Source organism: Accipiter gentilis, chromosome 17 (genome assembly GCF_929443795.1).
Source record: "Accipiter gentilis chromosome 17, bAccGen1.1, whole genome shotgun sequence".
NCBI lineage: Eukaryota > Metazoa > Chordata > Aves > Accipitriformes > Accipitridae > Astur > Astur gentilis.
This window is the reverse complement of record NC_064896.1, coordinates 16,176,276-16,190,786: the sequence shown is the minus strand read 5'-3', so window position 1 is coordinate 16,190,786 and position 14,511 is coordinate 16,176,276. Positions and strand designations below refer to the sequence as shown.

The 14,511-nt window shown below is 37.4% G+C and overlaps 1 protein-coding gene across 6 annotated transcripts in view; it reads left to right on the top strand.

Moving 5' to 3' along the window:
- INSC (INSC spindle orientation adaptor protein) overlaps nucleotides 1-14,511 on the top strand; it is a 148,675-nt gene that overhangs the window by 119,762 nt on the left and 14,402 nt on the right. For all 6 annotated transcript variants that reach the window (XM_049819858.1, XM_049819856.1, XM_049819859.1 and 3 more), the window contains 2 exons: nucleotides 6,708-6,879; nucleotides 9,561-9,739. In XM_049819858.1, the coding sequence (XP_049675815.1) occupies nucleotides 6,708-6,879; nucleotides 9,561-9,739 (351 nt within the window). The remainder of the gene's footprint in view (nucleotides 1-6,707; nucleotides 6,880-9,560; nucleotides 9,740-14,511) is intronic.

Genomic DNA, 14,511 nt, shown 5'->3' with positions numbered 1-14,511 from the left:
CCTTGTATTTCAGAGACTGGATATCTTTTAGGCTAAACCAACTGACACTGTTCAAATGAGGAATATTTGCAGGAAAATTGTTTACATAAGGATCTGTTTCTGAATGCATTTGCAGAATATCATATTTAAAGTAACAGTAAAAAAAGTGACATCCTATGCTATCTCCATTGCTCATTCATTCTCTCTACCTTTCTAATGTAACTCTCTACTTTGTGCTGTGGTGTTTTCATTGTCACACTTTGAGCATAGGGTAGGGTTATGTTTGTTTGTAACTTCATGGTAAAATGACCTGTTCAAGAATTTTAATCTGATGAGAGAAGAAGTTGTATGTGAAATTACAGTAATAATTAATAATAATAAGCTCTTTTATTAAGTCTTTAGCATAATCATGTTAACATTTGAAAGTATTGACTTAAACACATCCAGAATTCTAGCAGGAAGATTATCAGATACTTTTCCTGAGAGAAGAAAGACACTGTGAAGAGTTAGATTAGTTGATAATGACTGATTCTCTGGCTATGACCTCCATGCTGCTCTTTTTGGATAGAGGCACTTTCTCATTATTGTAATAGATGAAGAGGGTCCTCTAAAAATGTGGTGTGCATGGGATTTTTTTTTTCTCATGAAGAGGTACACTAACAGACACTTCTTGAAAGTAAAATCCATGGTGTCACACCAAAACCTAAATGACACAAAGTAATCAAACACGTTGAAAGAGTGTTCTTGTTTTTAAATGCCAGATACCAGGTGTTTCAGAATATGCCCTCATGCAATGAAGTGTCTGTGACATTATTTATTTAAAACTAGATGATCGGAGCATGTTTTTTTCAGTGAGCACATCTCATTTTCTGGAGTGCCCTGTTATGCATAACCCTGGAGCCCCTGTTTGTTTATACGAATAGTTGAGGTGGTTTTTTTTTTTTCTTTTTCTCAGACTATGATCCCCCAGGGTAAATAAAAATGAGGGCTGTGTGAAAACTACTAATATATGGTCTTTCCCTAACTCAGACTTCAGGTCCCAGTATCTTGTTCAGCATTCTTATATAACACATGACAGTTCCTCTCATCTTGTTGCCACGTCCTTTTTGTGTCCATGTGGCTTCATTTTAATGAAATTCAGGCTCCAAAGTATAATATATAAAGCCTTATCCATTATTTAAAAGAAACAAGCATGTACTTTCTGGAATTTGTAATGCAGATATCAAGAAAATCCTACAAATAGGGATAGATTTCCTGCAATGTAAAAACAAGCCAGTATATCCAGCCCTCCAAAGTGTAAGGCAAAAGAATCTGAGAAACCTTTGGCTTCTGTCATGTGTCATGTAACTTGAAGAATTTTGTCTCTAACTTTATCATATGTGAACACAAATAGTTCTCCCCTATTCTTGTATGCTTCTGAGATTACAGATAACACAGTCATTATTGTGATTGTCTTTTATTTGTGACAGGACAGGAGAAAGAGAATGTAACAAATGCTGAGTACAAAGGCCATTGCAAATGTCTTTTTTCCAAGCCACCGTACTCATTTGTGCTCAGTAGTTTTCCTTCTGTTTTATCAATGTATCCCAGTTCTATAAACACCAACAGTGGTTGAGTAGAAGGATCTATACTATAGAGTTTTACATAACTGCAAGTGAATTCCTTTGCTGTCGTCTTCTCCTTCTGCCCTTTGTAGCAGCTATCATGTAGCATTGGAGGCATGTGAGGAGTAGATGAGGAAAGTTGAATGTATCCTTGAGTGGTTCACCTATGTTTGTAGAGGATAGTTTGAAGCAATGTAAGCTGTGATTTATGGCAGTGGGAATATGTGAGCTGCTAGGCTAATAGCAGCACAGTTCCCGGTTTCTTTTCTCAACTACAGAAATAAAACTTTAAAAGACTGTCTTACCCTTCATATCAGCCTTCAAAATTGAGGGAGCTCAAAGCCAGCTATTCCCTTATCCTTGAAGCAACGACAAGAGAGAAGTGTGGATGTCGATCTTATTGATCTTGTCCATCCTTTCTGTAAAATGACTTATTCTCTGTTAACTCTTTGATAAACAGTTGTACTTTTTATCTGCAACAACCTTAGAGCATCTCTGAGTGCCAAAGAACATGCACTGCGAGGTGACTACTTGACTGAGTTCCCTAGGTTTTGTAGGGAGAAAAGGTTTACCTACTGTTTATCCTTTCACTCCTAGTCAGCTTAGAATAAGGAACTTGTTAATTCATCTTGCTCTGCAGTTTGTTTCTTCCTGCAGCATGGCTGCAAGGTTGCTACTGAGGCATTGCCACTTTTGATGCATCCTTCAAACTGATGCAGCCAACTATCTCCCCCCTTTTTTTTTTTTTGAGAGAGAAGGTTGAGATATATTTTTTTCATGCAATATAACAATATTCCTCATATAGATCAGATCATCTTCACACTGCCCCTTGATGGCTAAATACGAGGAAGAACAAATACCTCTTAATTAGCTTGACCACACTCTGAAGGAGAGAAGTTTAAAAGGGAAGCTTTAGTTGAAGTTGCCATGAACTAAAGCACCCACTCACAGCCAATTTAGATACAAAGCTAAGGTTATTGCCAGCAGTTTTAAAGCTACTGAGCTGGGAACCATTCGACCTTTATTCAGCCCCACACTATTCTGTAGAGTATACAACATGGCTTATAAATTAGGTCCCATGGCCACTGTAGTACAGCAGTAGTTATAAAAGTCACTACAGTTCTGTTCACTGGTCACTGCTGCTACCGTGGAATTGCTGCAGTAGCTTTGATTACTTGGAATAGGATTTGTGGACATTTTAATGGCATCTCTCTATTAATATATCATCTCACTTTAAAAATAGCTGACCGAATCTTCATCTAGTCTAAATCAGCACAGTTCTCAGTGGAGCTAAGGCAGTTTTTATCTGCTGAGCACTTGGCAGGGCAACTGTTCAAATATGAAGGATCATTGTGTGCAAGGTAGAATACCTTTGTCCTTTTCCCTTCCTTTCTTTCAACATAGAAATTAAACAAGACTTGTAGGCCTTCTATAGGTGCAGAATAAGTTACAGAAATTGACATAGGATATACCTGAGCCTTGATGATCAGGAATTCATTTCATGAGTAAAAAGTCATCAAAATAACAGTATATGAATTCTGCTGGATGACATTTTCAATGGAGTTGCAGAGTAGTGAAGTGACTGCATAGTTCATGCAATGGTCCGGGGGAGTGAAGTAGATTGTGTTCAAAGAATGCTGAGCAGGAGATTCAAACATTTTCTGAACATGTTAATTTTTCCTTCCTTCTCTGTTGCCCTCTTCCTCATCCCATAAATTTTAATGTGTTTGGGTTTTCATCCAGCTATGCATTTTCTATTTCGTCTGCTAATGTTCATGTCTTCACCTATATAGTTAACCTGTCCTCGCTTCAATCACAGCATGTGTAAAAGGATAAAACAAACAGAACACTGACCTGTCAGTTCTTGACTGATGCAGCCGCTGCTTTTGAAATTTTCCTCTACCCTCCTGGGAAGGTTGAGACAATGTTTAAGAGGTGATCCCCTTTATGATTTTGTTTCCACATTTGCTATCTTATACCTGGATCTCAACATCTCCCTTCCATTCTTCTTTTAAAACTGCTTTGGAACCTGCTGGTGCTGCTTACCAGAAGCACCCAGCTGTAGGCTGATAGTGTTATCCATGGATTTGACAGTGGGAAATCAGCCGATAGCCTGTAAGGCTTTCCAATATCAGCAAGATGACTTGGGAGATCAATATAGAGAACTTGAAAAAAAACTTTGAGAAAGTTTACCAATATGTAGTGATCGCCTGAATGTTAAGAGTGGGCAAACAGGAATGTTAGAGAAAGTCATAGTATGAGAAAAGACCTTCAGCAGCATTTAATACAAATTAAGAGAGACATTATTAAAAAGAAAGCAATGGGTCTTGGTTGCCGGAGTGGCATGGTAAGCCTGCCTTGAACCTCCTTGTGGAAAGCAGAGAGTTAAGACTGTTGTTGTGGGTAATATTTCAAATCATGAAGTCATTAATGCACTTCATCCCAAGCTCTGTATTGGTATCTTTAACAAATGCCTAGTTTTATTTAATATATTTAGGAGGAAGAACAGGTATACTGAAGAAAGAAGAGGTCTGCCCCAGAACTCATTCATTCCTGTTGCAGAGAAAAGAAATTATTTCCTTTCAGAAGACTTGATCTATGCAGTAAAGCGGTCAAGCATTTATTTTGTCACTTGGATTAAGTTTCTATAACAGGCCTATACTCATAAGGATGTAAGTTCCTGGCATTTTTCCAGTTATCAATATTAAAATATTAGTGATCAAGCATTTACTGAACGCCATTCCTCAAATGCAGGGTCTCCACAGCATCTTGTTGCATTCATGGAATTCATTTGTTTGCATTATCTGGCTAACTGGTTCTTTTGTATTGCCAAGGTGATGAACAGATTTGACGTTTAGCTGATTACTTCACCAAAATTAAACAGAAAACAGGGCAGCCATCCAAAGTTCCTTTCAGTGTGAAAGCTAATTATAAAAATGCTTTGAGCAGCAATTTCTTTTTCGATGTTAAAGTGCTTTTATTAGATTGTTCCCCTGTCATTTTAAAATTTATTGGTAGACACTTATAAATGGGTTTGCCTGCTGAAGTAGAATTATTTTATTTTCTATATTTAAGATGGAAGACGAAAGTGTACAGAGCAAATTTTAGGCTGAATTTGTTAGTATTTTACATGATTCCGAATAGATAGGAAACTCACTAGTGCTGGCTTTCATGGATCCAAAATATGTATTTTACCTTTATGCTGAATAAAAACATATATCCACTTCTATTTACAATTCAACAACTCCCAATTTCCAAAAACAATTACTTAGCAAATACAAAAATCAAAGACGTAATTTAAAAGTTAAGTACAGCCCTGTATTGTTAGAAGCTTATATTTTATAGTGTAGATATAAACAATCAGTGGTGATGGAAAAATGTAACAATGTGTTTGTACCTGTTGTTCGTAAGCCATTACTTGTTCTGAAATAGCATAAAACTACTCTAAAGTCATTTTGTCAAGGTCATTGAATAAGAGTGGGCCAGGCGAATTTTAACCAGTAAATTTAGAGCTGAAGAGTGCTATATCCTGTTACCAGATCTTAAAAGAAGTTTCTTGTGAAGTATTTTTTTAATGCCTTGGAATATATTTAACTTTTTATACTGACTGTTGTTATTAGCATCCTTCGGACCCCAGACAAGGTGTGATCTGGGGAGGTTTCAAGGTGACAAAGTTGGGGGTTTTTGCATATGATATTGTCTAGCACACTTTGGCTACTAAATCATCTTGTGAGGACATACATTAATTCTTGACACTGAGATCTATTAATATACCTTGAAGCCAAGTGAATTATGTGAATCTGCTGTTTCAAGCTGTAGAATTCTGCCATAACTAGGAGGAAATATTTTGCTGTAGGTAGATTCATGTTGAAAGCTTGTCAAGAAAAAGTTTAATGTTGAAAATTTATTCTTCCTCTTCTTGCCAGTACTCGAGCTTCTATACTAAATCCCATTTGTAATCCGAGGAAAAATAGAGATATAATTTCTTTTGTATTTATCTATGTTATTAGAGTTCCAATGATATAGTCTACTGCCTATTAAAAAGTGCATCCCAATGAATGATCTTCCAGAGGGTAATTTTTGCTCCCATCAATCAGAGCTTTTCTTGTGAAATACAGTAACTGTCAGTGCTTATCAAATAATTTAATTCATGCCCATTGCAGGATAAGTAATTAAGATAACTCAACATTCTGTATTAATAAATAACAAAAATGTGAAGAAGAGATTTGCTAAATACCCTTCGTGGAGATAATGGATAGGACTTAATGTGCATGCTCTGAGGAAATTTTGAATAGACAAAGAATGCAGTCTGAACAACAGACCTAAGAAAGAGTCTTGGTGGATGTACAACATAAACATGGGTTTGTTTTTGTTTGACTGTTAAAGTTTATTTCAGTGCTAAGCCTTTATAACTCCTCTGTGTATCTATAAAGTGTCCAAGCAACATGTAGGGCAATTGACACCATACTTTTTCAGAACTTCAAATAAATAAATAAATAAATAAGGGCAGTTTTTAAAACATTTACTCCGTGAAGTTTGTAAAAGCTCTGATCATTTGTAAACTATCCCTATAGTTACATTAGTTTTATTCATATAAAGATTATAATTAGTGAATTTATGTGAATTTGACATACACATGTCCATAATTAAGTACATAATTCTTCATGCTCTGTCCCCTCTAAGCAGATCTACCTACCTACTTGACAATTTGATGAATTATTCAGGGTATGTTAAACAGCGGAAGAAACATAGTCCTGTTAATTTGGAAGTTCACAGATTATGTCCTTGTCTACAGAGAACCTTCCTTTGCTGGGTTTGGTTGTTAACAGCTGATATGTTTCTGCAGTTTAAGCCATCCCATTGGTTATGCTCAGTTGCAGACTTTCATTGTGTCAGTGGAGAATAAAATGCAAGACTTTGCTGGTTAACAAACTTTGATGCTGAACTCATTTGTATTTGCTAAATTGAAACTTCTTATGTCATAAATGCCACCAAGTTTAAGTAATTTTTAAAAATAAATGGAGTACTTTAGCCACAGCCAAGAAAAGAGAACTGTAAACCCCTCTTTGGTTGCAAAAGTATTTCCTGGAGTATTTCCAACCTATACCTATTGTTTTTCCATAGGTTGATGGGATACTGTGCCTGGCTGACATTCTTACTGATAACAGCCATTCTGAAGCAACTCATGCAGAAGCAGCAGCAGTAATTGCACAGATTACATCTCCGCATCTCACGTTCACTCAGCATCTCAGCAGCTTTCTGGAAAATATGGAAGAAATTGTAACAGCACTTGTCAGTAAGTTCTTTATAGGACTTATGAGTCTTTCCAGTTAAAATAACACATTGGGGTAGGACTCTTTCATTAGAAATATTCCCTAAATAATGTTTGCCATTTTTTCCTTAATAGATAAAGAAACTCAGTAATTTTTAATTCTGAATCAGAGCATTCGGTAATTACATAGTATTTTTTACTCCAGTCCATATTTGAATAGAATTTTTTGCATATTTGTCAAAATAATATCTGTGTGAAATTCCACCATAACAACCACAGGAAAGACTCAGCAAAGTATCCTCTTGTCCCATGTTTGTCTGTAAAAGAGCAGTTTTTAATAGTTGATAACCTTTATGCCTGTTGTATTTTCTAAACTTGCTAGAACTCAGGCTCACCACTGCATCTACATTAGTATGATACGTCAAAGGAAAAGTACAGTAGTATGATTATGGACACTGTTACAAGAAAATAAAAGATCCGTCTTTCTTGTCTAGGCCTCTGATCCATGGTAAAATGAGGCAAAGGTAACAGCAAGCTTTTCCTTAACCTGGGTCAGTGAGAACACTTCAGAAAAATAAAATTATATTTCTCATTACTTTCTAAAGAGAGGAATCTTTTATTTCTGACACTGTGTTCCATCCCTCTCAAACACTAGAAGCTTTCAGCCAAGCATTTTCTTCCTCTCTATGATCTGGAAATTCAGTTTCCCAGAGTCTCATGTCAGAAAGTACAGTTTGGGTCATCTAATTTGATTTCTCATATATAGTAGATCAATACATTTGGATATTTCTATACTGAGCTCAATGGTTACAGTTAAACTACAGCCCTTCAATTTTCAGGCATTTTTTGTTTTTTTCTTTTTTTTTAAATAGAACAAGAAAAGAGTATAGTGGTGCCAGTGCTTGAGAATTCTTGAGAATTGGCTTGGAGTTATCTGAGATGTATTTAGGCATTCTTCAATATGCCCAAACAGAACTAGTGCTGCAGAAATCAAGGAAACAACTTATTCCTGATGACTAGACTGTCCAGCAACAAATATTGAAGGTTCTTCCCTGAACCTGCCCTGAATCCAGTGGGTGGAATTAACCTCTGCTGAGCTTGGTTCTGCTGTAGCTAGACTGCTAGAGGCATCTGACATGACTTATTTAAGATGATTTTCCAGGTTGTTACAGTGTACCACAGTCAAGAGACGATCTGAACAGCCTATCCAGAAGATACTAGCAAGTGGAGCATTTCCCTGATTGTCACTGTTTAAGATCCACAGGAATTTTAGTAGTACATACTCTGCCCAAGAAATGTGAGCATTAAAAATAGAACATGTATAACTTTGGAAGAGCCATTTCAGTAATCACACACCAGTTTCCTTGTAATATTTATAACTCAGTAATTGAATTACTGTAATATGTTTAATTTTTAAACCATGCTGAAATCCAATTACCAGGTGATTCAGATCTTAGTTAAAATACATGTGTGCAAGGAATTAAAAGGTAGCTGTGTCTTCAGTACTTCTTACTGAAGCTGGAAAATACGCAGGATGATCTTTGACTACAGAGGAATAGGTTTAGAGATGGGCCACATGTATATGTATCTTGTTCTAAAGAATAGGATATATAGCAGAATTACTCTCTTATGGATCAGTTACTGATAGCCTTCTGACTCCTGTATTTAATTTTATTTAGTTATATCAAGATTTATGTTGAACAACATTCAGTGGAATATTCCCTGTAGAATGGTATAGTAGGTAGACCATCTCATTAATTAGATCAATGTTAGAAACACTTGGTGTCCAGGTTAGTATTTTCCATCTTTCCCCGCTTTTGTGGTTCAAATGAAGGTGCCTAATGTTAATATTGCTTATAAAGCACCATAATAATGTGACATATGCCCACGTGGCCAAAAAGGCCAATAGCATCCTGGCTTGTATCAGAAACGGTGTGGCCAGCAGGACTAGGGAAGAGATCGTCCCCCTGTACTCAGCACAGGCGAGGCCACACCTCAAATACCGTGTTCAGTTTTGGGCCCCTCACGACAAGGAAGACATTGAAGTGCTGGAGCGTGTCCAGAGAAGGGCAATGAAGCTGGTGAAGGGTCTAGAGAACAAGTCCTCTGAGGAGTGGCTGAGGGAACTGAGGTTGTTTAGCCTGGAGAAAAGGAGACTGAGGGGAGACCTTATCGCTCTCTACAACTACCTGAAAGGAGGTTGTAGTGAGGTGGGTGTTAGTCACTTCTCCCAAGTAACAAGCAACAGAACAAGAGGAGACGGCCTCAAGTTGCACCAGGGGAGATTTAGATTGGATATTAGGAAAAAAATATTCACTGAAAGGGTTATCAAGAACTGGAACAGGCTTCCCAAGGAAGTGGTTGAGTCACCATCCCTGGAGGTACTTAAAAGATGTGTAGATGTGGCACTTAGGGATATGGTTTAGTGGCGGACTTGGCAGTGCTAGGTTAATGGTTGGACTCAATAATCTTAAAGGTCTTTTCCAACTTAAATGATTCTACGATTCTATGATATTATATAATTGACAAAAGTAAGATGATTTTCTTTGTTTTGGTTTGGTTTTTTATCTTGATTATGAACTTGATCTTAGATACTACAGTTACTAATGCAAGTTGCAGACGCTTAAATATTGCTTTGAAACACTGAACCATGTTTTTTGCAATGAAGGAATGACTTTTTTTCAACTTATTTTCTGCATTCCTAGAACTGTGCCAAGAAGCTTCATCTGGTGAAGTTTTCCTGCTGGCTTCAGCAGCTCTTGCCAATATTACTTTCTTTGATACCATGGCTTGTGAAATATTGCTCCAGTTAAATGCGATGAAGATTCTTCTAGCAGCATGTTCAGACAAACACATAGTGGATACTCCATATTCCAGAGATCAGGTGAATGGTTTCTCAGCAAGATGCTGTCTGAGCACATTTGTTTAAAAGTCAAGAGGTTTCAGCTCTATATCTGTTTTGACATAGTCAAACCTAAGTTGCTTTCATGTCTTCTGTTCTTGGTTCTTTTCGTTATATGGCTCACTCTTTATCTCTTTCTGTTCCTTTTTATTATGAGCATTATGAAATAGGACAGCTGTTAATGTGATTTTGAAAACAAACAAAAACAAACCCAAAGTTCCATATTTTTAAGATACTAGAATTTTTTTTTTTTCATCATGAAGATGGCCAAACAGTGACACAGAGGCCCAGAGAGGCTGTGGAATCTCCATCTTCGGAGGTATTCAAAACTTGACTGGACAGAGCTTTGAAGCAAGTAAAATATAAATGGAGACTGCAGCCTAAATATACAATTGTCAGTTCAAAGATGAATTAGCTCCAAAAGCTGAATAAGGATCTGATCCTCAGCCCATTGACGTCGATGGGCTTTGGATCAACTCCTAACTGCGTGGTAGATGGTTTGCAAATTTTACTGGCAAATACTACTGATGTACTTCTGCATTTCCCTTTTTTTTTCACCAGTTTTTTTAGTAAAGCGACACAGAAAATTAAAGGTCTGTGCTAATGCACAGATTAAGTCAGAGGGAATACTTTTGTTCCTCTCAGGTACTGCCATGCAATGGGATGCCACAGAGGCACTGCTTATTTGGCATCCCAGTGATTAATTTTGCCTCAGCAGAGTAACAAGTAGGAAGCTTGAGGGTTTCAGGAGTTATTACTAAGGGATGGAGGTTGCTAGTCAGCTCTGTTAACCTCCATCTGTTTATGAGACATTGTGAATATAACTAAAAGTCTGTAATTCAGGCCTCACAAGCCCATCCCCTTCCCATCTCCGAAGTAGCCAAAAGGTGATTTGTGGTAGACTTGGGATCTGCACTGCCACAGAAAACTCAGTGTACCCTTCAACAGGAGCCAGGCCATGGAAATCAAGGCACAAAGGACCTTAGAAACTGATTATTGGTGTTCTAGGGGGGTTATGAGGGCTGCTTTAGCTTATATTAATAGCACTCAGTAGTTTTCCAGCTCAAGAGTGTTTATGAAAAGATGGAGTTAAGCCATAATTACTATATCGCTCTTTGGGGAAAGTCACCTGCTGTGTTTGACATGGCTGTATACTATTATTACATTTGTGCAATTCTTTATGTTCTTTTTTTATTCCTCCTGTATACTCTCATACTTTTGTCTTCCTTATTTATTTATGCCCTCATCTTAATTCTGCTGTCAGCTGTGAGTTTGCAGTTTGCTCTGTGGGCAGCATAGCAAGCTCCTTCTTTGTATGAGGAAGGCAGACATTTAAAGAAATATGTATGACTTTATTAGGTAAGAGACTAGTTCTAGGCCTTTTGCAACTTGCAGGACATCTCATTAGCTAGAGGAACAGAGAACTGAGTGGCTTCCTTCCAAGAACTGAGGAGATTTCATCCCCAATAACCACTTGCATTCCTTCTTGGAATGAAAAACTAGATCAGAAAGGTGTGACGTTTTCTGTGGTGTGCTGCAGTAAGTTTCTGAGCTGACTCCTTGTTACTTCTGCAGCAATGGGGACTATAAAATCCTAGCTTGTGTTCTTCCGTTACTGAGCACCTGGTATTCAGGTGGAATCTGTAAGTGCTGCTCCTCTTCTCTTTAAAAGCTGTCAATGTCACTAGTCAAGTGGGTTTGGTAATGCAACAGCCTTAGGTTTTCCTTAGAATTCCTGAACAAGTGTGTGTTTGAGTAGATTGCTCACCTTTCAAAAGGGTAGTTGTTTCAGTATTATTCTGGGGGGCGTGTGTGTTTGGTGTGTGTCTGCCAATTATGACCGTTTTATGGAATATTTTGCTTTTTAATTTGCTCTGTGCCTAGTTCTTGCAATGAGGAAAACACACTCAGCCAAAGAGAAAAGCAACACTACAATACTGTATTTTATAAGGGTATTCTAAACTGCCATTTTGGCTTTTGATATATATACTTTAATTCCCTTTAGGAACATAGCATAGTTACTAACTTTTCTCATTATATATATTATTATGTCCCAGCCAGTAGACATTTGCCTAAGGACATGCAGATTAAAGTTGAGTAAGTTTGGAAATTTTTTGACTCAAGGATTTATTTTGGAATATGCAACCACCGTGGAAATATGTTTTTATGGACTAATGTCCATTCTGAATGATCAAGTCGTCCTGGCCAATAAAATAGATGAATTAGAATTAAGCTATACTAAATGTTGAAACAATTAACCAAAGTAAGAATAAGATTCATAGCAAATACAACAAAATATGGTCTAATTATCATAAGACATTATAAAAGAGCCCCTCAATCTTAAATGCCCTGTTTCTCATACAGAGCTTTAGCTTAAGTAACACAATTATTCTATAGAGAACTACCCAGTATTTCTAAATACATTACTACTTCAGCATTACCGCTGATTTAAGAAAATTGTAATTTGCCAAAATAGACTGAAGCTTGCTCACTGTAAGCCAAAAATGGGAGAAAGATGGCTGAAATGCAAGAAAAGAAAACTGAGCTTTGTTTTTGTTGGTGCTGTTTTACCTTGTCTTAAAGTCACAGTATGTCCTTCTATACAGCCTTTCTAAGGACAGCTAGCACTGATTAGTTGTCACCCTCCATCGTGGTATAAATAAATAACATTCTGCGCAGGATTTGTATGTCAGATGCATTGTGTGTTGCCTGCTGAAAGTATTCTCCTCTAAAAGCGTTCTTTCTTTTGACTTCTGAAAAGCTTTTGTGTGCAAGTGATAGACATTTCCTGCATTCACTATATGAAAACCAACCTCCTTCCTCCTTCATTTCCCAGGCAGTGTTAGATTAGGTCATGTAAGAAATCTAGAACTGAGTGCTGAACTTAATGATAAACAAGATAATCATTATCCATTTTACAGAAGCATGTATGTCTTCTGTAACCAGCAGTATTACATTGAGATTGCTTAGTTTTATAACAAAATACTTTGTACAAAAGTTGTCACATGAAGCCGTAATTTCCAGATACCTTAGCCTCTAGTTTTAGGTCAAAATGGATATGAATGTGCCATGTTCTCTTTCTTGCTGCAGATACTTACCTTCTGGATAGCAGGTTTTTTACTTCAAAGGAGCATGAAAATACCCTTTCAGAGGGTTCATGCCTAAATTCAGCAGAGTAATGTATACAGTCAGATGTCTTAATGGAGTTTAAGCACTGTCAGAAGAAGGGTTTAGCCAAAACCCTTATCATTCAGGGCCTTCCTGACTTTAACCATCATGTTAGACTGTACATATAAACCCATGAAATATGTATGTTTGTGCACAGCTTGTTTATGTATAATAAAATTTTTCTCTCTGCATTCCCACTTGTCTCTTCAGTGTTGCTAGTATTCTCACCTTACCTGTGAAGTTGTGGAGGTATAGTCTAACAGGTTCTGATCTTCTGTTATTCAGGCAGACAAAGAATTAATGTGCAGTGAACACATCCATTTTAAAGTGGTTATTTCTAGGTCTAAAAATCAGTGAACTATGTTTCAAAAAGGTCTGAGGTGGAGAAAGTCTTTTAAGTTGGAAGGAGAAAATGGAAATGGTTGCTGCTTTTTTTTCTGCTAAATTCTTTCCTCTTTTCATGGTGCTTGAGAGATGCTGCAGGCTCTGAAGCTGAGAACTTCTGTCTCATTTAAGATTTGAAACCCTCAGTACTATTCTTCCTCTAGGTTCCACATTCTTTTCTCTGCTCCCATTTTTTTCAGGGCATTTGCATTTTCCTTTTGTTGCCTTTTTCGCCCTTTTTTGCATCTCTTACATGGGAGATTGTAGGATCAAGAGGAGAGCATAGACAGATTTTACTTCAACATAAAGAAGTTTTGATTTTTAAATGTTGCCTAACACCCACTGAAAGACTTTGAGAGCAATGTTTTTAACGAGAAGAATATTAACAGGTCTTTTAGACTTCTTTTGAAAATCCCTGCCTGGATGAAAGGAACTTGCAGTACTATTTCTCAAGCTGAGTTTCTTGAACACTGGGGAATTTATTACTCCTTGCCAACTGCTTTTTGTTTCTGCTTGTTTTCATGAAGACTGTGGAATTCCTGACTGCATTTTTTTAAACTGCTGTCCAAATTTTCCCATATGTATGGAAGCTGGTATGGGCTAACAAAACAGGGAGCTTGAAGTAGAGTTGGAGCAGTGCAGCCCATGTTAGGTGTGTGTCTTCCTTACATCTGACAAGAAGTATTAGACAAAATCATTGCTGGTCAGGGGGAAGGCAGTTGATGAAGAGTCCTCATTTATGCTTTTTAAAGCTCTCTTCTTGGAGCAAAAGAAGTATGGAAGGAGGAGCTCCCTCTCTCACTTGCATCAGAAGAGGAATACCCCTTCCACTGCTGGGCCATCAGCTGGTCTGTCCCAGAGAAGAAATGCATGTGGTACCCTGGGACTCAATCACCTATGGCATGTTGCACAAGCAGCCAGTGACAGGGTTAGGAGGAAATTTTGGTGGTCTGCCTGTCAGGTCTGAGTTCAGTAAGCCTAAGCTTCCTGTCTAGTTCTTGAAAATTATTTTCAAGATCAGCTGCAAAGTAATATTTAACAGTCCCAAGTGGTTCAACTGCATGCTCACACATCCTTTCTGCAGTTCAATACGCTTTTGTAGATTTACACACTGTGGGTAAAAATGCAACACAAAGTCTTTACTTAAGGACAACTAGATCATAAAAGGGTATCTGCACAGTTTACTTGCACAGGTCTCTGTT